General features: G+C 40.8%; 1 protein-coding gene across 1 annotated transcript in view; it reads left to right on the forward strand.

Annotated features, from left to right (window-relative positions):
- The window catches only part of LOC134455493 (zinc finger protein 850-like), a 34,250-nt gene continuing 8,485 nt past the window's right edge, over nt 1–25,765 (forward strand). Inside the window, exons 1-3 of the mRNA XM_063206582.1 lie at nt 1–463; nt 8,383–9,648; nt 23,052–24,527. Coding sequence (XP_063062652.1) covers nt 139–463; nt 8,383–9,648; nt 23,052–24,527 — 3,067 coding nt within the window. The 5' untranslated portion in view covers nt 1–138. The remainder of the gene's footprint in view (nt 464–8,382; nt 9,649–23,051; nt 24,528–25,765) is intronic.

The raw sequence follows: 25,765 nt of genomic DNA on the forward strand, positions 1-25,765 counted from the left end.
TAGAGAGATGCCAAACAAACAGAATTGAGTCTCGCATGTTACCGCAGTGAATGTCTCAAGCGGAATCGTATAGGCCTATCATCTTGGAATTACAGGGATGGAATAAAAATGAAATAATTACATGCTTCTTGCAGTGTTATGGATAGCGCGCTAGAAAATGCGGAGGGTTGTCATGATGCAGGGAAGCATGCAGACTTTCCCCCGGAGTCCAAGGAATCTCTGGTTTGTAAAAGTGAATTTGGACCAAGTCAATCGGCGACCGTAGAGGTTAAACTGGAGGCAAATGAGGACTGTCGATACGAGAATGACTCTCCGACAGGATCAGAAACAGAGGAAGATGAGGAAGATGAAGATTTTCACCCGCCTTCATCAGTGTCCAGCAGTTCGGACGTTTCAGAGGGCTCGTGGGAGATGGGCGTGAAGGGAGAAGAGATGCAGGATGACAGCGAAAGTTCTCTGACGGGTAAGCAGCAGACTCGCAACTTCAATAACCATTAGTAGGCCTATTTTGCAGTTTCCCGACTAAATGCAGTAACCCTCCCCTTCAATTTTTGCAACCACCATCGAGGTGTGTTGCTACGAGGAAAGTTCTCTGAACCGTAAGCAGCAGGCTCGCAGCTTCCGACCATAATAGTAGAGCGGCTACAGGAAAAATCGTGCAAATTATGATACAAGCGTGAAATTCAGCAAGTATGTGCTCAAGACCCATACGATCAAATCTACCCGATTGGCCACTTGAAATGGCGGCCATTTTCCAAGATGGCCGCCAAAAAAGACCCCAGAAATGGATTTATTGCATAGAATTGACCTAGAAATGTATGATACAAGCATGAAATTCAACATGTATGTGCTCAAGAACAATATGATCAGATCTACCTGATTGGCCACTTGAAATGGTGGCCATTTTCCAAGATGGCTGCTAAAAAAGACACCAGAAATTGATTTATTGCATGTAATTGACCTTGAAAATTATGATACAAGTATGAAATTCAACATATATGTGCTCAAGACCAATACGATCAAATCTACCTGATTGGCCACTTCAAATGGCGGCCATTTTCTAAGATGGCCGCCAAAAAGGACCCCAGAAATAGATTTATTGCATAGAATTGACCTAGAAAATGATGATACAGGCATGAAATTCAACATGTATGTGCTTAAGACCAATACGGTCAAATCTACCTGATTGGCCACTTGAAATGGTGGCCATTTTCCAAGATGGCCGCCAAAAGAGACCCCAGAAAGTGATTTATTGCATAAAATTGACCTAGAAAAGTATGATACAAGCATGAAATTCAACATGTATGTGCTTAAGACCAATACGATCAAATCTGTCTGATTTGCCATTTGCAATGGTGGCCATTTTCCAAAATGGCCACCATGAAAAACTCTAAAAATGGATTTGTTGCACAGAATTGAGAAAGGAAATTATGATACAAGCACAACCAAGAAATGTGGCAGTTATGTGCTTAAGACCAACACAATACATTTTAAGTAATTTTCCAGTTTAAATGACAGCGATTTTCCAAGATGGCCGCCAAAAAATACCATAGAAATGGATTTGTTGCACAGGATTGATCAAGCAAGTTATTATACAAGCATCAATTTTGGCATGAATGTGCAAAAAAAAAACAATACAATCAAATCTTCCTGACTCGCCACTTGAAATGGAAGCCATTTTATAATATGGCCACAAAAAGGCTGAATTTAGCCCAGAGGTGAGCAAAAAAAATGATGATACAAGTATGTAATTTTGTGTGTTTGTGCGTAGCCCCTTAATGCGCGCCGTACCTCCTGAGGCACGCTGTAATAGACATTGAAATGTAACTACCATAGCAATACAATACTATGACACAACACAAGCCCTTTAGTAATGCATAACGACTTGGTCATTACCATACTGGTAACAATGAATTTATAAACCTGCACCTTAAGGGGTTAAGAGCAATAGGCCTATAATCAAATCCACTCATTTGCAACTTGAAAATGTATGGTAGCCATTTATAAAGATGGCCATCAAAGAAGACACTAGAACTTCATTAATTGCAATTCATCTAGCAGATGTAGCCCAAATCAATGTTAAAGGGACAGTTTGGNCAATTTCAACANGCAATTGTAATGATCACACTACCCTGGACTTGTAAGTGCCTGAGATTTTTTTTTCTTCTTCTTCAGCCGTTTCCGAGATCCTGGTCATTGTAATGGGGGCAGCTCTTTGTTTACATTTCAAAAAAACATTTTTATTTATTCCCAAAAACATCCAAAAGGTTATAAAACATCAGCAGACAACTAGCAAACAGCAGTACCTTTTGGGAAAATATTTGGAGTTGGCCTATGTTTCATTTTTTTAAAAATGTAAACAAACGCTGCCCCCATTAGAATTGCTCATATCTCGGAAAGGGCTGAGCCGAAAAATGTGGCATCACCAGGTACTGACAAGTCAAGGGTAGCGTGAGCAATACAACTGTATGTTGAAATTGACCAAACTGTCCCTTTAACATTCACTGTTTGAATTTCCAATGATTTCATCATAGAAGGAAACACAATCAAGCAAAAAGGCACACAACTAGGCTACCGAGGGTAACCCAGACATCTCACTATGGGTAACGCCCGCGACCATTTGCCAAAACTTGCTTTCAACCATACCGTCAGGCCTATGAGCTGCACAGCTGGGGATCCCGCCCCCTCGGGGACAAAGCCCAGGTGCGCTGGGCTCAGAGCTTCAATCTGAGGCAACTAACCTTTGAGCTTGTGGGTGAGTGTAGCAATCTAGTAAGATGTCTCGTTCATCTCCCTCAGAGAACCAGAGATACCCTCGGTAACCTATAGTTCTCTTTTTGTCGAAACACTCGACATCCCACTATGGGTATTGAAAAACTCCAGATTGAGTTGACTTTACCTAGAATGCGCAATGCCCAGAGCTGTTGAAGGCGAAGAGGCAGCGTCCATCAGCAGTGATAAACGTCATGCTCACCCAATGCGCAGCCCAAGACGCAACAGCCGCCCAAGGGCCCAGGGTCTTCGTTCCGAACCCAAAGAAGAGAGGCTAGGCACCAGGCGCACAAAGGCAGCGTCCGGACATCCAATACCACGGAGAGCACGCAGTGGAGGGAACCCAGGGCACGGAAACCACCCGTCTGGGTGTAACCGATGTGCAGGTGGAGCCCACAGAGGTGTAGCGAGGCCCTCAATACCGAGTGGTATTCCCCAATGGCAAACCAGGCCTTGGCACAAGGGGGCATTTCCAGCATGTTCAGTAGACAACATCCGCAGGTGCAACCGTGCTGGCAGAAAAGACCATTCTCCAGCAGGGCCGTAGGTCCAAGTTGCGGACGGAGAACCTAGTAGCAACCACCACCACAGCGAGCTGGCCAAGCCAGCCCCGATAGATACCCGATTGAGGGCACACACTATGGTTCCCAAAGTCCAAGGGGGACATCAAAGATACACTTCCCCTCGATCATGCATCCTGGTCGAGCAGGGGCCTGAGATACTTCATTGGAGAAGTATGGTCTAGCTAACCACGGTCGCCCTACCCAGGGACAGCACTCCAGGCAGCACAATTGACACTCGCGCTCCTGCTGAACGAATGAGACACGCACAGTAAGGGGTGACCGACCCAAAGGAGACACGTGTAATGCGTCCTATTAGGAGAGGCGAGGATCCAGGTGGCCTTGACACGATCAGCCTTCTCACCCTCGGGTAGAGGGCGCAACTGACTAGAGAAGTTGCGTTCCACAGAATGTTCCACAGCCTCTGGGAGGAGGCTCTTATCTTTGAATGTTCCAGGCTGACAAGCCAAAGCCATTATGTGATAGCTAAATCAAACATGTCAATGTCAAGTCCAGAGCAAATAAACTAAATTCATGACAATGCTTGTTTCTGGTGTACCTTTTGTTTAACAGCAATATCGAGAGAACCACGAATTGCCGTTATTGACATATTATTACCGCAGTGTCATCGTATTATTAGCATCTCATAACCTTCGGGGTGTGTGTGTGTGTGTGTGTGTGTGTGTGTGGGGGGGGGGCACTGCCTCCATTGATATTAAATTAAGAACTGGCATTAGCATGTCATCACCATGCTATTTGTGTGTCATACTGTGAGTGGCTTATGTGTCATTGCAGAACATTTTTAATATCTGTATCACTTCATCATCATTCTAACATATTTAAGGAGAGTGAACAATTATTTCCACCAAATTTGGAATTTGCACATATGAAATTTGCAAATTTCTAGGGTCTTTTTGGCCGCCATCTTGGAAAATGGCCAGCATTTTAATTAGCAAATAAAGTAGACTTGATTGTAGGCCTATTGGTCTTAATCACATACAAGCCGAATTTCATCATATATTGCTTGGACAATTCTGTGCAATAAATCGTTTTCTAGGGTCTTTTAGTTTTTTGGCAGCCATCTTAGAAAATGGCCTCCATTTCAAGTGACTAATTGGGTAAATTTGATTGCACTGGTCTTAAGCACATACATGTGCTTTCATGCTTGTATCATAATTTGCTAGGTCAATTCAATGCAATAAATCAATGTCTGGGGTCCTTTTGGCGGCCATCTTGGAAAATGGCCACCATTTCAAGTGGCCAATCTGGTAGATTTGATCGTATTGATCTTAAGCACATACATGTTGAATTTCATGCTTGTATCATAATTTTCTAGGTCAATTCTATGCAATAAATCCATTTCTAGGGTCTTTTTTGGCAGCCATCTTGGAAAATGGCCGCCATTTCAAGTGGCCAATCAGGTAGATTTGATCGTATATGTCTTAAACACATATATGTTGATTTTCATGCTTTTATCATAAATTTCTAGGTCAATTCTATGCAATAAATCCATTTCTGGAGCCCTTTTTGGCGGCCATCTTGGAAAATGGCCGCCATTTCAAGTGGCCAATCAGGTAGATTTGGTTGTATTGGTCTTAAGCACATACCTGCCAAGTTTCATGCTTGTATCATAATTTGCACGATTCATGCCAAATTGGCCTTGTAGCCGCTCTACTATAAGGCTTAAAAAACATTTAGGGCTGGGTAAATTGTAAAGTTACACAAAACAAAACAAAGCCAAATAGAACATGCAATTCCTTGTGAAAATAGTGAACTGAAATAAATACCCTTGGTTGCCTAGGCCTAATGGTCATAGATAGACCTACAACACCACAACACGACAATAGACAAGTTGTAATGACATTGTTCCTTAATAATATCCAACTGAGACGATGCCTACACACATAATCAGTTAGGCAGCCTCAGAAAGACATAAAACAAAATAATGTTTAACAGTCAAATGTTCTATCATGCAGTTTCCTTGGTGGAGGTCTGCACTCTGAGTGCATCTAGATATTATCATTATGATTATGATTATGATTATTATTATTATTATTATTATTATTATTATTATTATTAATTTAGGCATTTGGTTTTACGAGAGGAAATTCTTTTTTAAGGTCATGGGAAAATCATTGAAAGGGCATGGAATTTTATGTCTGACAGAGTGGGAAGCTTGTACAGGTATACAAAAGCTGGAGAATCGGCTCAAAATCAGGAATACACAGCGGTGAAGATAAAGTTTGTTTCACCAACCAACTCTCGTCCTCCACCTGAAGGGCCCATTCCAATATCCTTTTGGCCTCATGCTTTGCTGACGGCCCACTTTCGTGGAGAAAATAATTAAGTTTGCCTGCTGTCAGCCCAAGCAGAGCAACTTTTGGGGGTCTTTTCCCCATTCAACAGTCCCCTTGCAAATGAGAGATGACCCTTGAATTCTGCTTTTGTGAGATATTGAATTGACAATTCTATCATCAGTGATAATAATAATTTATAATAATTGTATTTGTATAGCACTGTGTCATACAAGGCATGTAACTCAAAGTGCTTAACAAATGGGAAAAAGATCATTGTTAGAGAGATGGATGTCTTGCCTCACATGACAAGGCCATAAGCAAAGGGAGGTGCTAATGACGCAGGTGTGGGAGGTACAAGAAGCAGGGGTGGGGAACATTTTGCATTCGAGGGGCCACTTAAAATTCCTCCAAGGGCCATATTATATATTATTATTATTATATGGTGTGACGTCATCGGTCGAATGCTCCATTCATTTCAATGGGGCTCCCCAACGTTCGCACGTCTGTTATTTTTCGATAACGGACGGGTTGGTCTATATCAGACCGCTGTCAATGGCAACAAGACTTTTCACTGCTAAAGCGACTTTTCAACAAGACTCTAATCAGCTGCTGTGATAGACAACACCTGTTGTCCTGGCTACCTAGCTGTTGCCTAGCGGTGTTCCACAATGGCACTGTTTTGTTTTGCGCAGCAACAATCTTTTGACATGAAAAACTATAATAAACTTAACATTAAATAGGCCTAAAGAAATGTCCCCGCCATGTGTGAATCATTTAAGTATATCCATATAATACGCTCTGCGTCGGGGTCTAAAGATTCTCTCTGTCGTGCTGCTATTCCACGGTAGCGACCTTCTCGCCGAGCGTTATCCCTTACTTATTATATATATTATATATATATTATTATTATTATATATAGCTTATAACAACTTCGACATTTGGAACTATCTGAAGTGGCCACGCATGGTTAACAGTTCTCTCGATCAGACTTGGATGAGGTTTCTTAGCGCACGTAACGTGACAAAAGGGGAGAACCGCAACAAACGACACATTGCGGTCTAAGTTTAAAGAAAGAAAAAATCAGTGTGCTGCCTCAACGTTTAGGCTACGTTAAATGACATAATACTGTATGTATGTGGGTCTTGATATGACAAAATGATGTCCATATGCTTCATCATCTTTGAAAATAACCGTTCAGTAAAACGTGTTCTCTCGTCCCGACTGTCCTGCTTAATTCTGTTAGCTTCTGCTACATGACACGTGTCATTCAAAAAATCCTATTATTTCCTTATCATGACGGTATCCTTGCACATCCTTCCAGCGGTCTAGTAAAGTTTTTGACTTTCGGCTTCCCTCTCGCTGTTATCCAAAATGCGTTTTCAATTAACCCTTGAAGCGTTGCGGCAACAGGGACTGTACAGTAGGCTTCAGTATTGAATTGGGATTTTGGGCTGAACATCTACCATGGAAAACACTGAAATATGAGAGATATACTACATTTTCACAGTCAACATGCAACATTTAAATGTAGGCTGAAAATAACTGGCTATGGTGTGATTTTGCTTAGGCTAGCCTATGTTAAATATCCAAATAGCCTATCCATTCATATTTTTCATTCATATCTTATTTTGTGCCTTTTTGTTTCATTAAGCATCATTTGTAGGCCTCCTTAAAACTGTTGTAGGCCTACTGCAATATAAAGAAACCTGCTGTTTCAGTGCAGTAGCATATGACTGCATTATTATTAGGCCTACTGCAGTAGGCTATTAGTGTGTTTTTGTAGGTGTGAATACAGTTATGTTCAGGAAACTGTGATATGGTTACACTCCTAGGGGAAAAAATGTTTTTACAGAAGGGGTGGCACGGTCTTTGCATCTCTGGTTACATTATTAAGGAGAGAGTTTGGGTCCTAGGCAGCAGCCAGATCAACTGTAAGACTATTATAGCCTAACACATTAGTGTGATACATCAATAGTTCCCAACCTGGGGCCCGGGCCCCCAGGGGGTCTCCTTGGTTGGCGAGGTCCTGCCACTGTGCCTTCAAGAAAATCCTGGGGGAAACCCTGAGTTTATTTACTAAGTAAACATTCTTCAAAAGATCAAATTTGGCAATAGGCAGCACAGTTTTAATGAGCCACAATCCTACATAGAGCAAAGCAAAATATGAGTTGTAAATAGTGCTGCGCAGGGTGGCCCGTGGACATCCGTGGCGTTGGTGTAGTATGTAAAGTTTAACCATATTGGGATGATCTGTTGAAATCCCTAGCGGAAACACTACCTCTGAGTTTACAATGCCATATTAACTAATTACTTCATATTAATGGTATACCTTCTTTGGGGTGCCCATATTTACGCATATTTTTGTTTAAATAAAATTGTGTCTGTAACACCTATTAAAATTATTCCATTGCTGAAATGTTTCTCTTTCCCTACAGTTAAACATATGATAAAACTAAACCGATGTAATGATTTTCCAAAAGGGTGCCCAAACTTTCTCATGGCTTTGTAAGTGACAGACCCAGGAGATCAAACCTGCTTCACCCAAACCTGCAATATAGAGTAAAAACTAAAAACAGGACCCCAACTTGATTTGCGGGTCACTCACGGATATCTGCAGATCATGAGGTGTACCACACGACATTCTAAATTGCTGCATAATTATTGTATGGATTATTGAGAAAAAAAGACAAAGGAAACGAAAACATTTATTAATATTTGTGTTGTTTTAGTAATGGCTTTGTATCTCGTTGCAGGGGAGAATTCAGAATGGAAACCACCAAACAAACCTGTGGCCAAACGAAAAGGGAAGACGACTTCTACAACAAAACATCAGACAACACCAGACAATCCCCACCAATGCAGCACATGTGGAAAGAGTTTTACTCAAGACGCCGATCTCGTAGAACACCAACGAGCCCATTCAGAAAATCCATATCTCTGTACCACATGTGGGAAAGCTTTTGCAGATAATCGACGTCTTACAGTACACCAACGAGTTCACACTGGAGAAAAGCCTTACCAGTGTGCTATATGTGAAAAGTCCTTTTCAGACAGACGTGTTCTTAAAAGACACAACAGGGTTCACACTGGGGAAAAACCATACCAGTGTACGACTTGTGGAAAAGCCTTTGCACGGAGCAGCTCTTTAAATTCACACAAGAAAGTTCACACTAAGAAAAAACACATTTGTCCAGTATGTGGAGAGGCCTTTGCTGGTGAACACAAGATGAAGATGCATCAGGCAGCTCATACTGGTGAAAAACCTTATCAATGCACCACATGTGGAAAAGCCTTTGGACATAAACAAACTCTTATAATACACAATCGAGTCCACACTGGAGAAAGGCCTTACCAGTGTACTATATGTGGAAAGTGTTTTACAGACAAAGGTGATCTTAAAGTGCACAACAGGGTCCATTCTGGAGAAAAGCCTTATAAGTGCTCTACATGTGGAAAGGCCTTTGCAGACAGACGTGACCTTAAGAGACACAATAGGATTCACTCTGGAGAAAAACCTTACCGGTGTATGATCTGTGGTAAAGCCTTTGCCACTACCACCTCTCTAAGTTTACACAAGAAAATCCATACTGGGGAAAAGGATCATGTGTGTACTACCTGTGGAATGGGCTTTATAACTTTTCAAGACTTGAAAAGGCATCAGAGAACTCATACAGGAGAAAAGCCATATCTGTGCAGCACGTGTGGAGTGACCTTTGCAACCACATATCGTCTTAATAGACACCAGCGAGTCCACACTGGAGAAAAACTTGAAAAACGATATAGTTGCTCCACATGCTCGAAGGCCTTTGCAGATCGAAGCGGCTTGGAGAGACATGAGAGAGTCCACACTGGAGTAAAACCATATCAGTGCTCCACATGTGGAAAGGCCTATGCAGGCAAAAGTGAGCTGAAAGGTCACCTGAAAACGCATACTGGAGAAAGGCCATATATTTGTACCGCGTGTGGAAAAACTTTTGTTAGACTATACCATCTCACAAGGCATCAACGCACTCATTCAGGTGAGACGGCTGGTCAGAGTATGACTTTCGGGGGATTTAAGTTCAAGTTCAAGTTTATTATAGCCAAATCAACAGTATAACATACAGTTGCTAGGAATGTCTTTGGTATGCTCGTACATTTAACACCACAAATACATATAGTTAAGACAAAGACAAGAAAACAAGAGGGGCCATAAATAACCAGGGGATTATGCATACAATAAACATTGAAAAGTGCAATAAGACATAATACAGTACATAGTGCAAGGTAGGCAGAGGTAGAAGGCCAGGTTAAGTTTAAACTTTTTCAAGAATGCATCTTTCCAAGCATTATTCATGCATGTGCATATCATTTTCTTCTATGTGTTTCCATTGCCTAGTTTAACCGTACCAAATTAAGCGTATTAAGCGTCTATGGAGGCAAACAAAGCATCATCAAATGTACTCATAAAGTACTTTAAAGGGGCCCTATTATGCTATTTAGAATAACTTTCATTGTTAATATTTTGCTTTACTGTGGTTAGTGGAGTTAATTTCCAATGACCACGTGTTTTCATGTCCATTAATTTTATCATTGTGTACATGTACCCTACGCCGCCTGTTTGAAACGCATGGAAGTGCAGAATTTTAGACAGTCAACATTCTGAAATCTCGGCGCGGCATGGAGCGTTTCATCAAGCATTCTATTACTAATATTACGTCAGCAGCACAGCTGCTTTTGACCTGGAATCCAACTCTGTAGCCTATGTCTAAAGTTGAAAGCCAAATAGTCCACCCAATGTTCACAATTAATCTGAAAAGGACGCATCATAAGTCCCACGTTATGTTATTAACCATTACTTTTGAGCGCCTTGCTGTGTTATTTGCTGAAGGAAGCCCATCCCTACCCAATGCGAGTCTTCCGTGCTTGGGTCCGTTTGATTTCAAAATCGCTTGGGACAATTAGGCTACCATATATCTGAGAAAGGTTTGAAAAGTGCTGGGTACAGGCTATTACGTCCGATTTGAGGTTTCATGAAATAATACGCATTGCATATGATGCGTAATAACGCGATATTGTGGCCATATTTAAAAAAAACTAAGCCACCTGCGCTGTCTTGTTTATTTCTGATATCCTGCGCCGAAGTCATCTTTATCTTAAACATTATTAACGCAATAGAAGGGGCCTGATTGGTTAACCCGCTGTCTAGCCTTGCATACAGGCCTAAAGTTGAAGTTATCAGCCAAGCCAAGTGTCGCGCTGGTCGTTAGATCTGCTGTTGACAGGTGGAAATGTGGAGACACAAAGCATATTCTCGGGGGAGGATTGAAATCAGATCACCTTTCCTTGTTAATGGCAAGTTAACCTTCACAAAATGGGCTATCCAAGAAGCTTATCATCTGCAATTGCTGTACACAGTTCAAATTATATTTATTCAGCGAAGTTGTGGATATTTCTTTTCTTCGCTCCCGCGGCAGCCCCTTAAACTATGTCTGGCTGTCAAAGACGCAATCCGAAATTGAAAGAGTGCACCCAGTATAAGACAAGCGGCACGACTTGTCGGACTCAAACCTATCAATTCAACGTCTTTCAGTGATATCGTGACACCCTATCTGTGATATGAACTCCGTGTTGAAATGCGTCCTGTGGTCTATTTGCAAGCCAGACTGAATACTGAGTGCCGGCGTTGCTGCTGTTGGCTTTTAAAGATTAGGCCTAGTTCTTGTTTGCTCGTTGTCTGTAGGCCTAATGCACAATGGCGATAGGCTATGCTTCATAAAAATACATTTCAGACCTAGTAGGCCTATTTTCAGGTGCATGGATTCATTTTAGTAACTGCATTTCTATTCAGTCCCCGGCAGAAATTACGCGCCCGGTGGACTGGTTGCGCAATGGGCTGTCCTCGATGGATTGGTTTCATACTGGGACTTATAATAACGCCTAGGGCTATCTCTGTTTCGTGGTTTTTCTGTTCGCATTTATCGACAGGACAGGAGTTTTTTTTTTTTAACAATATCCGTCTCAGTTTCAGTTTCATTAATTGCATGCCGCCCGACGACGCGACCCTTTTTTAAACGAAGTCAAGCCAATATCCACGTTACTGTTGCAGATATGAGGAACAAAACTGCGTTGCATTTTAATTACTGAATTGTAGCCTATGCATAGCCTATAGGCTACTAACTAAGCGTTGCCAACATTGCTGATGCAAACGGCTGCTGGTCATGTCGTGATATAGGCTACCTATTTGGATAAAATCAGCGCACGTCTTCTAATTAATGTTATGCTTCAAGAGGCAATACAAGTGTAGGGGTTTCACATCTTAACAAACAAAAGTTAGTCTTGCCAACAGCATATGCAAAACGGCCCTGAAGCGAATAGAGAGAGAAAGGAGAGAGTCGAGTCTTTCACCCACTTGGAAGTGTTTTGGATTCTCAGTGCGCAACTGCGTTAACGCGTTCTGCCTGTTTTCGACCTTCCTCATTCAACTGTTTCTGACCCGTTAGCCATAGGCCTACCAACCGGTATTTTATCAATGTAAAATGCAGCTTTAATACCACAATGAAACAAATATATATATATATATATATAACTTGGGCCACAGGTGAGTGTAGCCTACAGTCTAGACCGATGCTGTAGCCTATTTGACGGAGCCGATTTATGAATACAAAAAAAGCATGCGTAATGGAATAAACTTGTGGATGGCGAAATCCTACACTAGGCCTATTCTTGTACACTATTTTTGTACACTGAGTGGTGTATTCACAAATAGGATAGGCCTACATCTCATCACAATACTGTCAAATTCAGATAGGCTATGTGGCTGCGATGAACAAATGCGCATTAGGTCTACTGTCTCTGCAAATGTAAATGGTCTGTGACATCGTCAACACTCCATCCCATAAGCAGCAATGTTAGGTACAGCATGACGTAGACCCGTACAGGAAACAAAAGCTATAGAATGTTGAAAACCCAACCACGCGTTCTCTGACAGTTGAGAAATAGCGTTCATGCGGCAGAGAAATTCTCCCCCAAGAGGCCAATTTGTGAAATGCAGCTTTCACCAAGCTTTTACATACAACAGATGCTGTGTAACCCAATAAATGGGTAGTGGACATGAAAAAGCATAATAGGACCCCTTTAAAATTTATGTAAAACTCACCAGATTGCAAAACAGCTATTTAATCCTGTCCTGTGATCACTTTTGGCTTGATGCTAATGCCCCCATCCACTTCCAATGATTATGCTAAGCTATGCTGTTAATTCTGATCCAATAAATCTAAGTACTGAAAAAACTGCACATTCATGAATTATGTTTGGAAATACTGCAAATGGGTCAAAGACGTCCAAAAAGGAACTGTCATTCAGTGTAACGGATACCTTCTGTTGACTGTAACTGTAAAAAAACATGATTTTTAAATTGTTTCAAGTGAATGCACAGCCGAGGCTTTCATGAATTCACTGGAAAAAAGTATAATAAAAAGAGTCATGTTTCTTACAGTTACAATCAGCAGAAGGTTTCTGTTACACTGAATGACAAATCCTTTTTGGACGTCTTTGACCCAAATATGCGAAAATCAAAAAATGGTGGACTGTTCCTTTAATACTTGCTTTTAACTTCAGTGCATCCCACGTCTATATTCACTCACTTTTCATAACTGCGTCAACATGTTGGAATTTCCCTGAGCCCCATGGCATTGCCCTGATGCGTGTCATTATTGACATGAAAGTTGCGCACGCGACGTCAGCATTAACGTTGTTCAAGTCAGCAGTATTATTTTTCAAGTTTTAATTGCTATCAACAGCCAGTCGATTAGTTTTCAATCTCTAACACCTTCAATAGGCCTAACGGCTGCAGATGAGGGGGAGAAGAGTTTAATACTAATAATAATAATAATAACTTGGTTTTATATAGCGCCTTTCAAGGAACCCAAGGTCGCTTAGTTTAGATGTCTGTGGGTCGGACAATAGGCTCGATCGTGACGAAGCAGTGCTGCTTTTGCTAAGCAGCGAGCATGCACACTTTGTCAGTTTAATGCATTGTGGTTAGAAAAGCAGCACTGCTTCGTCACGAACAAGCCTAATAACCCCAAGCTCTTTGACAGAGAGAGAAGAGGAGGGGCTTTCCTCACACAGTGGGTCTTTCTCAAAACCTAGTGCAGTGTCCTTCCAAGTGTATCCCCTAATTAGTCCCCCCCAGTGATTGGATATTTTTGCTTCAGTTTGCATCTCAAACACTTTGAAAAGTCATCCCATTATAAGAGTCCATGAGACGAAGAACCATACAAGTCCAATTTTTTTTTGTAAATGTCCAGAATTGTAAATACCTGGTAACATTTGATCTTTAACATTGACATTAAAAAATCTTATATTATTGTAATTAAGAAGCTTTTGCTTTCTGACTTCAAGAAAAATCTAAATAAAAAAATTAATGTTCCAACTGCAAATTAAAAAAACATAGGCCTATGTTCAAAATGTGAAAATGTGGACATGTATGGTTCTTCGTCTCAGGGCTTCATTTAATGAACCAAAAATAACACTGACAACATTTTTTATGAATAAAAAATAAACATTTATTAGGCTATTACACCCACATTTCGAAGATTCCTCTGCTAAAGGCATAAATTCATAGAAAACATGTAAACATTTCAAAGGCAACATTTAACGTTTTTCAGCAGTCATTTATGTACAGTAGTGCTTCTAGTTTTGTGTGTATGTGTGTGTTTGTGCACGTGTCCCTACAGCAAAGCAGGCACATACTGCATGTAAACACTAAAAAGAAGAACACTTAGCAGCTGTGTGTGTGTGTTCATCACCCACCCCTACACATACTTCCTCCTAGTGTGGTAGTCTGTGTAACACTGCCCTGGATGCAAGGGAACAGTACAGGCCTTACAGATCCATCTCGAGTCCCTCCTCTGGCCCCTTTTCATATAGACTCTACACTTCCTTCTCTTCCCCCCCGGCAGCTGTACAAGTACGTATTTGGCTAGGTCCCTATCTAGCCTGCTCTCTGGGTCATTATTATACGGTGCTCTTGGTGCATGCCTGCCTGCATCCAAGTCCCCAGCTTCAACATCCCCAACAACACCCTCCTCCTGCATCTGCTCCCCTTTCCCATGCTCTTCCACCCTCTTCTTCACTGTCCAGGACCTCACGATCCTGCGTGTGAACTCCAAGAGAGGTTTGCACTTTCTTGGGTGCCGGGCTCTGTAAAGGACAAATGCATTGAATATGCAAAGCTGTGGCACACTGAGAGTGAATAGGGGGGAGCCCAGGGTCATCAGGGAGGCGACCAAGTATTACTTGGAGGTTGGGGGGAAAATTATGCTGCACAATGACAGGGTGATGGTTACTGCTTGGCAGGACAAAAGGATGGTGAAGATGATCTCAACCTGCCACCAAGACAAGATGCAGAGAGTTGAGGTGTGGCAGAGGAACAAGGTTGAGCAGCTCAAGCCGGAGTGTGTGGTAGCCTACAACTCCAACATGAATGGGGCGGACAAACCCTTCATGCGTAGAATGCTGAACTGGTCCAAGAAATTTGTACGACCTGTAAATTACATAAATGGATTACACAATTGTCGTGAAAATCGTATTTATTGTGGTGGTATGATGCACATATTTATTTAAAATTACATACCTTTAGTTTTTGATTTGGTAGATGTGGTGATTTGGCCTAGGGATGGGAGCTCTGCTTGAAGAACCACCACCCCCACCACCTATTACAGACACACAGTACATGAGTTACAATTGCTTAGTATAGTCTGTAGCAGTTGTGAAAACAAATTCAAAAGATGCTGGTGCAGGAACAGGACGGGCTGCAATAACTCTAGAGCAGTGAATGTTATCAAAACAATGAAATTCAAAAGATGCTGAAATGCAGGGACAGGAGGCAGGGATGCAAGCTGACACTAAACATAGGAAAGCATTATCAAAACAAGTAAATTCAAAAGATGCTACGTGAAATAATGAAAAGTCACACTCTGGCAACACGTCATAAAAAACAATGGCATTCAAAAGATGCTGCACAGGACACCAACGTTATCAAAACAAGTAAATTCAAAAGATGCTACGTGAAGTAGGCTATGAATCAATGAGGCTAAAAATATGATCTGGAAAGTATGGAACCTGCCAGCAATAGCAATCCATTACATCAAACCAAAGTTGGTGCGTAAATGTGAGCTGATAGCGCTACAATGTGGGGATTTCATTACATTGTGCTCAGCAGTATTTTTTATCCAAGGTAACTGATGATCGACGGCTAATTCCGCAGTAGCAAAACGGTGTTATACACTGTTATAATCAGTGGTGTAGTCTACTGTTTAGAAGTGGGTATACTGTATATTCGGCCAGACATAGGCTCGGTGGTTACCAAGCTAGGGCTCGGGACGCCACCCCCTCGCGACCAATCTAAGTGACAAAAATGTTTGCGTCCATGTATTACAGTTGTTGTACAAGGCACTTGAGCAAAGAGGCTATATGGTACGAAAATGTATTGCATCTCAATATCTCAATTTCCAACTCTCCATCGGAAAGATGTTCAATAGTCATGCCCTAATGCCCTAGTAAAATCTATTCTATCTATCTATAACAGTTCTTCGTCATTCATTTTACTTTTTAGATTAAGCACCTTGAGTAAAATGTGACAGTGCTTATAATATAAATATAAATATAATATAATATAATAGAATACAATACAATACATAATATAATATAAAATAATATAATACAGTATAATGCATAGGCCTATACCTGCTCTTGGATGTCAATAGATTCCTGGAGTATTTCCCTAGTGTATACTGCCATCTAGTGGTCAGATTTCGGAACTGATCCTGGTCACGAATGATGGCTTACCCACTGGTGTTTACATTCACCTGAATTGGTTGGATAAAAAATCCAACAAAGTTTTGTTGTGCAAATCTGACGTTTGTACCTTCTGTGAAGTAAAGGTCGTGAACTTGGGAAACAATTACTGATCCAAATTGGAAGTCACTATAAAAATGATTATGTTATAAATAGTGTGAAAGGTTACAGTTTGATAATGCAAATTTCAACCAGAATTGAACATAATAATGTAGGCTAATAAAAATTGTAATAATACATTAGTACAAAAAGTGATTGAAAAAAGAATGCACAATATATAGAACCTTTCAAGGGCACACACATGTGACAATATACAGTGTAGCCTTGGCTATATTTATTTATATATTTATTTAAATGTTTTTGGTATGGGGCCAGCTTTGGCAAAATTGGCCCGGTGGAGAAATTCTTCCCAATCCACCCCTGATCTTTGTACTCATCGGTCATAAAGCAAGGCCTAACAGAGTGATTGTTTTAAAGTAGCAGAACACCATCACATCATGAAACAGGTTGTGTGTCTTCGACATGCCCATTTATGTCATAAATGAAAATTAAAATCATTAACAATTGGGCAGAACACTTAATATTTAAGCTTGAACTAAACTTGAATGTTCGTGAAAGTTAGACGAGGGGGTAAGTCATAATGTTATTAAACACCTTAGCCTACCTGTCACAGCCCTGGAAAGTCTACCCTGCAAACGCGAACCCACGGATGTTGAGATGATAGTTGTATAATCCGATCCAAATGGTGAGAACATGAGTCACTCCAGATGTACAAGGACATTTCGTAGATGCCTCGAGTTTACAATTTAGCAACCTTTAGCAACTACCGATACACGCGCCATGCTAGATTTTTGTTTTGATGGATGAAAGGCAGAATATCCGCGTCTGATTGGTAGGTCGCAATGAAACCATAGTTAAATGGACACCTGAATTGTAACTATTCAGCCTTTCGGCATAGCCTAACCCCGGGCGCCGCCATCTTTGACCTGCATCATTACATTTTGCATTTATGCTACCACCACCTACAGGATATTGTGCGTATAGCCTGGAACTGATTGGTGCTGGCCATATAATTATGATACCGGTTAAATATGGCGCCGCTGTGACAGCAGCCCAGTGGTCAACTGAAAGGCGTTCATATCTGGAAATACCTACCGTCGAATGATTGACGCAATCTCCGAATTAATAAAGTCTAATATATCGCTGTGTTGTTAAATTACAATGCTTCCATGAGAAGTGGCCGTTGATGAAACGGATATTCTAAATATTGAAAATTATTTTTAAGTGGGTATACTGAACATTAGAAGTGGGTATACGGTACATTAGAAGTGGGTATACGGAAATTACCAAAATTAAGAAGTGGGTATACGGCGTATACCTGCGTTCTACGTAGACTACACCACTGGTGTTATAGCCGATGCATTGTACTGCAATTACATTTATTGGCGCACAAAAGCACAGCAATGTCTTACCTGTATTCGCAGCTCTGTCACAAGGAGTGGGTGTCTCAGACCGCCCAGATACGTCTGTAAAATGATCATTGCTTCATGTTAGTACTAGAACTAGTAAAAGAATCAGAAAATGAACTGACTGAACTAGCACGTGTGGGGAAAGGAACATGCATCAGCAATCCAACCAAACTTTAGCTCACCTCACCTGCTGAATGTTCACGAGTGCGTCGGGTAGGCTGGGGGGACGCGCTCCTGCTGCTAGCTATCATTCCTTTATATACACAACGCGTCTTCTTTGCACACATTCTACCATCACGAAAACAAAGAAAGAAACAAATACTGCCCTCTAGTTTGAGGCTGACATCATGCGTGAAGGTCAAGCTATACTGTTGGGCGAATGATCGGTGCGTTGGAATAGTAGTCCTACTACGAAACAGATGCACTTTGCACAGTGGAACACACACACTCTGCTGCACCAGTGTTAGCTGATTGAACCCTCCTGTCAGCATATTAGTATTTGTTGTGTGTATTTTTTTATCATGTGTCAGACATTTCTTGATTAGGCTAGTTATCAGTGTGCTAGCAATGTAGGCCTATCATTAGTCAGCTCCCCTATGTAGCCTAGGCCTAACCGTTTCCAATGAAAAGTGTTTTAAACAAGATATCAAAGAAGTAGACTAGTTTCTTTTTTTGAGACAAGGTTAAAAGATCACATATCCCCACAGACACTGCTCACACACCATCCACAATTTGAGTTCCCTTGTGATTACAACTCTAATTTTTTTTCTAATTTTAGGCACCGGCCCCATAAAAAAACGCAATTAACTCGATATGAAGTCTTTGGCACTGTGCCACACATTCTGAAAAGGTGCGGTTTCGAGTCCATGGCACTCAATGAGTTCATCACGATTATTTATTTTTTGCAGAATTTTTTGAAAACTATAACAAGATGAAACATAACCAAGAATGAACTATATACGGGGTGAGCAAAATGAATTTTAATTATGTAAAGGCAATAGCATGAAACGTAGGTGGATAGATTTCTGTCCAGAAACACCAGCCTGTCAGTATGTTCTGGCTTCAAGGACGCTCTCAAAAGTAGATCACTATTGCCACGATTAAAATTTCGACTTCGATTTAATCAATTTATCACGATTTTCGATTATTTTCGATTAATTGTGCAGCCCTACCAAAGAGTATCCAATCACTGGGCGTGACTAATTAGGCTGATACACTTGGAAGGACACTGCACTAGGTTTTGAGAAAGGCCCAGTGTCTCAAGGTTTCAAGGTGTCTGCTTGTTGCCTGTTCATTTCGAGTGACAATTTTTTTTGCTTCTTGTACATAGTGTAGAGACCAATTTGACTTTCTAATAATTCAGTTTCATTTTGATTTTAAATAGTTAAATAATGCTTAAGTAATGTAAGTGTGTATGCTTAAGTAATACATAATTATTAGCCCACAATATTGTCTGAAATTTCCAATTTGAAAGATGGACTACATGGGATACTGTATACTATTACATAGTCATTGTTTCGGTACAGGCACGTAAAGATAGGCTTGATATTTAAAATTGTTTGAGGTGCTCCCCATTAGCAGACTACAGCATGGCCACCACATCAACAATTTGATCAAGAGCTAACTGCATGTCATTATTGGCTCACCACTTCACTCAAATGAATGCAACTTTTGAATGAAGACACATTTCCACTTTGTGGATAATAAAGTATTCGTATTCATAACACCGCATTTCTCATGCATAGGGGTTTCTAGACATTGACGAGCAACATTTTCAACAATTGGAAATTGATATGAATATCAAAGCCTTTGAAAACGTGCAGCAATATTTCATTTTGTGTATGGATGTAGATGATGAGCCTACACTCAATGGAGCGAGCCTTTTATTTTGTCTCTAGCAAGTGCAAAGAGAGGATGACAATTGTCGCGGAGATGGGACGCTTTTTTCCCTTCTGGCCTTGATGTACCTCAGCTAAATTTCTCTAGCCTGTGTGGACTGTGTACTGCTAATTTTAGAAGCGGAATGCATTTCATTTACACTTCTGATTCCCCTTTTCACTTTGCGGGAGTGTTACAGTCAAGAAAAGTTATCGGCTTTGACAGTCATGCAAAGAAAACTGGAAGTCACTCGTGAGGGGATATTTTGGGGTCATGGATGAAACGTCAGACACGGAGGGAGGAAGCGTTGCTGCCCCAGTTTAATGTAAAGCTGCTGAAAGTCGTCCGTAGTGCAAAGGGCCCTTTCAGATATACTGTATACATGACTACAGGATATGCACACACAAGCAGATAGCTGTTTGTTTGTCCCGTATGTTCATGCACAATTGCATTCTATTTCTCCCATATTAGATTTGGGCTACAGTCCCAATCTGTATTTCTATTTATAAGAAGCCCACAAAAATGGTACCTTAATAATTAATGAATATTACAATAATGTAATTTTAATATGATATTATTATCATTGGTGTTATTGTTATTATTATTATACATTACAATATAGTACTGAAATTATTATATTAATTAAGATTTTTAAAATTGTTATTATTTATTTTTTAATAGCAGGGTGTATCGAACAGTGAGTCAAAAACTTAAAAAGATATGAATCGAATCGTGAGTTGGATGCATCGTTAGTCGTTACAGGCCTAGTGTAAATGCAAGCCAATATAACACAGGCATAGGACTAGAGAAAGCCGGTTACATCAAAATTATCCTTTACCCATAGGATCAGTGTTGGGTATCGTTACTTTTGAAAGTAGTTAGTTACGTTACTACGTTACTGTCAATTAAAAGTAGTCCGTTACGTTACTACCTCACTTATAAATAAAAGTAACGAGTTAGAGTACTCGTGCGTTACCAACAATTTGGGATGCATGCGTCTCCGCCTGCAGCAGCAACACACATCCTCCTTTAGATGCACCGACAGTGCTGACTGTTTATGAATCAATCATGAACCTAACTGTAGGATAATGACAGGAAAGACAGTCAGCATATTGCACATTTTATTTAACAGGCATTCATTCTTTGAGAATTAGAACAGCTGAATAACATATTCCGGTAACAGGCAGAGTAGCCTAATAAAAGCAAATGAAAAAGCAGTTATTAACATCCTTGTCCGGTGTCGTTTCCTATTTGTTCATTTTAACAAAAGAATGTAGCTTTCCGTAGCTGCGCACAAAAGAACAATGAGGTAGTTTAAATCAACTTTACAAGTGCAGGCCTAACAAAGTGCATCCACACTTTATCCTGTTTAATGTGATTCATCTTTCTTGGTGGTAAGCAGACATTACCTTGTATACCGTGACTCTTGATAAATCACCAAGACTTGCTGTCTCATTCAAAGATGCAACAGCTACACGCGCACCAAGAATTTCTCCCTTTTGTCTCCTTTTTGTTTTCTCCTCCAGTTACTAGTCTCTATTTATCACACTATGGTGTTCATTAATGCGGATTCAAAGTTGTCTGTGCGTACAACCCGTGTATTGTGGACCACAGGAACTATACCACATAGACATTGGCATGTGCTCTGGATTTGAAACATTTGGATTGCCGTTAGAAGACCACTAATTTTCAGAAAGCATCAAAAGTTATTGTAGATTTTGTGTAATAGACTACAACGTGCAACTCACATATTTGACGAGAACCATGGCAGCGACAGGATTCTCACACTACCTGTACCTGGCTTCAAAACAAGGAGTAAACTAGATGTGTCTGTTGTTTTGTAGTCACACAGACTCGGCGACAATGAAAATGAAACACTAAATATTTATGTCGCGTGCATTTTTGATCTTACTACCAGCCACCGTGGTAGTTTTGATATTACATGGACAACAAATTATTCTTTTTTGTGAAGCTCTGCCCTGCTTGTAGAATTGAACATTCAATGTTAATATTAAAGCTAGCTTTTAAAAATCTAGAAAAAGTTATATTACCACCCAGGCCTAGTGACCGGCGGCCGCTGACATGTGCGGCCCACCTTCACCTCTTGGTTTTAAAATGTGACCCACTTGAAAAAAAAACGAATTGAATAGCCCTGCTGTAGATGGTTCTGTGCGATTCTGTTTTTTACTGAGCTATGGGAGCAGAGATGGTGCAATATCTTAGCCAACGCGGAATTCAAGTAACACTGACTGTCTTTTTGTAGTGCATTCCCACTGACTCTTTCAGACAAGCAGTTCATGTGAAGAGGGCCGCATTTAGGGAATCGAAAAAAAAACCATGCACAGCTCTTGCAATTAGGCACGCGAACTCAGGAGCAAAATGCGAATGAAAAGGTTGATGTATATACTCGCACACGTGCACCCGTTTTATTTTTCTTTCTCGCACAATCCAATATTTAGGCATAATATGCGACCAATTGGTCGCAATGTACAGCCCTGACTATTGGCTATCACTAATTTGATGAGGTACAGCATATGTCAAGTCAAGTCAAGTCAAGTTGGTTTTATTGTCAATTTCTTTACATGCACTGGTCATACAAAGAATTTGAAATTACATTTCTTGCTTTCCCATGCAGACATAGACTAATCTAGGTAAGGACATAGACAGTATAGACATAGACAGTACTCATACATGGACATAATGTTTGGGTTTAGTGCAGAAAGTGCAGTGTGCGTGTGTGCGTGTATGCGTGTGTGTGTGTGTGTGTGTGTGTGTGTGTGTGTGTGTGTGTGTGTGTGTGTGTGCATGTGCATGTTTTGAGTTAGTGCAGGTTGAAAGTGTGTGATATGGGGGAAGGAAAGGTGAATCTGAAGATGGCTTTTATTTGTCCATTAGATCCTCGTCAAAATTTTGGACTTTCCAGGCCCCATGAACCGTGCGAAAGGGGCACAGACTTAGGCGTTTTTTACACAAATATGGATATTTTAAGTGTGATATGATTTTTTTTAAACTGTTAGCATACAGTATATACACGTCTTGTTGATGAATAAGAAAGCATCTCTAAAAGAGATATCTTTTAAAACCTGAGTTTTAAAAGTAGATTTTTAAAACCGAAACCGATGCATTTTCAAAAGTGTCCATATGGGGCACTCCATACAAGTGCAGCGTCTTTTATCCTTTTTAGTATGTTGCTTTGGCTTGTAATTTACTGATTATTTTCTGTGTTGTTACAGGAGATGATGCAGGATGGAAACCACCAAACAGAACTGGGGAACCTGTGGATGAAGGAAAAGAGGAACAAAGATACACAGAGAGAGGCCATCTCCTCAATGCTGAAAGACCATACCAGTGCACCACATGTGGAAAAGGCTTTACAACTTCAGATCACTTAAAGAGGCATCAGAAAATTCATACTGGGGAAAAACCATACCTATGTTCTGTATGTGGGAAGACTTTTTCTGTAAGATACTATCTCATCGTACACCAACAAACTCATTCTGGTGAAAAGCCATTTAAGTGTAGGATCTGTGGAAAGGCCTTCACTCACTCTAGCTGTCTTAGTAAACACAAGCTCGTCCATACGGGGGGGACTCAGCATGCGTGCCCTACATGTGGAAAGGTCTTTGCTCATGCAAACTTATTGACAAGGCACCAGAGACGCCATACAGGAGAAAAAACGTATCATTGCAAGATATGTGGAAAGAGCTTCCTACATGAATATGCCTCAAAACATCAGAAAATTCATATGGTAGAGAAGCGTCATAAGTGCAGCATGTGCGAAATGGCTTTTACAACCACTTGTCAACTCAAGAGGCATCTGCTGGTCCACACTGGAGAAAAGCCGTACCAGTGCACCTCATGTGAAAAGGCCTTTGCAGACTTGCGTACTCTAAAACGCCACCAGAGAAACCATACTGGAGAACAACCAGATCAGTGTAACGTAAACATTCCAGGGTCGACCTTCAATCCATTCACACATACTCCAGGGACCATCATGAATCCGTCATCACACTCAGCTGGTCCCAACTTTACTCCTCTGACTAGGTCCACCATGAATCCATCTGCAGGGTCCACCTTAAATCCATCTACACACACTGCAGGGTCCACCTTCAATCCATTCACACACACTGCAGGGTCCACCTTAAATCCATCCACACACTCAATTGGTCCCAGCTTGACTCCTTTGACTGGTTCCATTTTAAATCCGTCCACACACACTCCTGCGTCCACCTTCAATCCATTCACACACACTCCGGGGACCACCGTGAATCCGTCATCACACTCAGCTGGTCCCAACTTTACTCCTCTGACTGGGTCCACCATAAATCCATCTGCAAAGTCCACCTTAAATCCGTCTACACACACTGCAGGGTCCACCTTAAATCCATTCACACACACTCCAGGGTTCTCCTTAAATCCATCCTCCCCGTCAACTCTCCGTCCGACTCCGAGTCCTTCTCCTTCTGGTCCAACTTTGAGTCCTTCTCCAGCTGCGTCTCCCTCATCAGTTATAGACCCGACTCTGAGTCCTTCTCCAGATGGTCCGACTCTGAGTCCTTCTCCAGCTGCGTCTCCCTCATCAGGTATAGACCCGACTGTGAGTCCTTCTCCCGCTGGGCCGACTGTGAGTCCTTCTCCCGCTGGTTCAACTGTGAGTCCTCCAGATGGTCTGACTCCGAGTCCTTCTCCAGCTGCGTCTCGCTCATCAGGTATAATAGGTCCATGACTAAGATTTAAGTATCTTAACCCAGTAATAATCACTGAAGAGATTTTAGCCTTTAGTAATGCATTACGACTTGGTCATTGCCATTCTGGTAACAGCAAATTTATAATGTTGTGTCTTGATGGGTTAAGACATATGTTATAAATTGACTGTTGCCACAATGCCAAGGACTAAGTCGTAATGCATTAACTCCTATTCTATTTTATTCTATAACATGGATGTGATGTTGAGATCATTCTCAAAATTGTTTTTGTCCATAAATGGTTAATTTTAAGGCATGAGTACGTTCAGATAAGAGCCTTTTTGAGGTTCAGAAGTGTTGTATAGTCAAATATGTGTGTGAGTTCTGTCTATCTATGCGTGAGTGCAAGATATTGAATTAAACGTATGTCTTCAGTGACGTCATCACAAGGCCACAAGCAGGCAAGATGGCAATGGAGGAGGGGAGTTTGCATATTGGAATGTACCCATACAGTGCTCTATTACATCACCAACGGCCGACTGCACATCACCAATATCCTGCCATACAGTGCTGTTTTATAATATCATACTGAATTCTCAATGACCTGTCACTACAATGTGCTTAATAACAATGAGGAACTGTTCATGGTCAAATGTTAAATGTTCATATTTACAAATGTGTAAAATTGTAAATCTCAAAATGAATGGCTTCTATCTCCCATTTAGGGCTGTCCTAAATGATTATTTTTCTCCCGATTAATGGATAAACTTTTTTTTTTGATAGTCAATTAGTCAAAAGATTAATTTTTCAAGTACTCTAGCACTTTAATCTTCAAGGTCCAAAACAACGTCCAATTTATACGTGCTGGGCAATTTTAGGTTTCAATGAAGTTAAAAAGCATTGAATTAAATGAAACGATTAGTCTACTATGAAAATTCTTGTTGACAAATTTTTATAGTCGATTAGTCGATTAATCGTCCCAGCCCTACTCCCATTTAAAGTGTAACTTGCAGGTTAAACACCATTCAATCTCATTTTAAGAACGTTAATACAATAATTTGACATATATCAAAAACCTGAATTATTGCAAAAACAATATTTTTTAGAAAACATTGTCAAAAATAACGGCCGATTCTTTTAAACACAATTTGGAACCTCACGCTGATGGAGGGAGTCCCCTCGTTCTACAGTGACAATTGAAGACGTAATATAAGCACTGCAGAGAATAGGCCTAATTTCAAGTTAAACAGCCTTAAACAGTG

The sequence above is a fragment of the Engraulis encrasicolus genome, chromosome 1 (genome assembly GCF_034702125.1).
Source record: "Engraulis encrasicolus isolate BLACKSEA-1 chromosome 1, IST_EnEncr_1.0, whole genome shotgun sequence".
Lineage (NCBI taxonomy): Eukaryota > Metazoa > Chordata > Actinopteri > Clupeiformes > Engraulidae > Engraulis > Engraulis encrasicolus.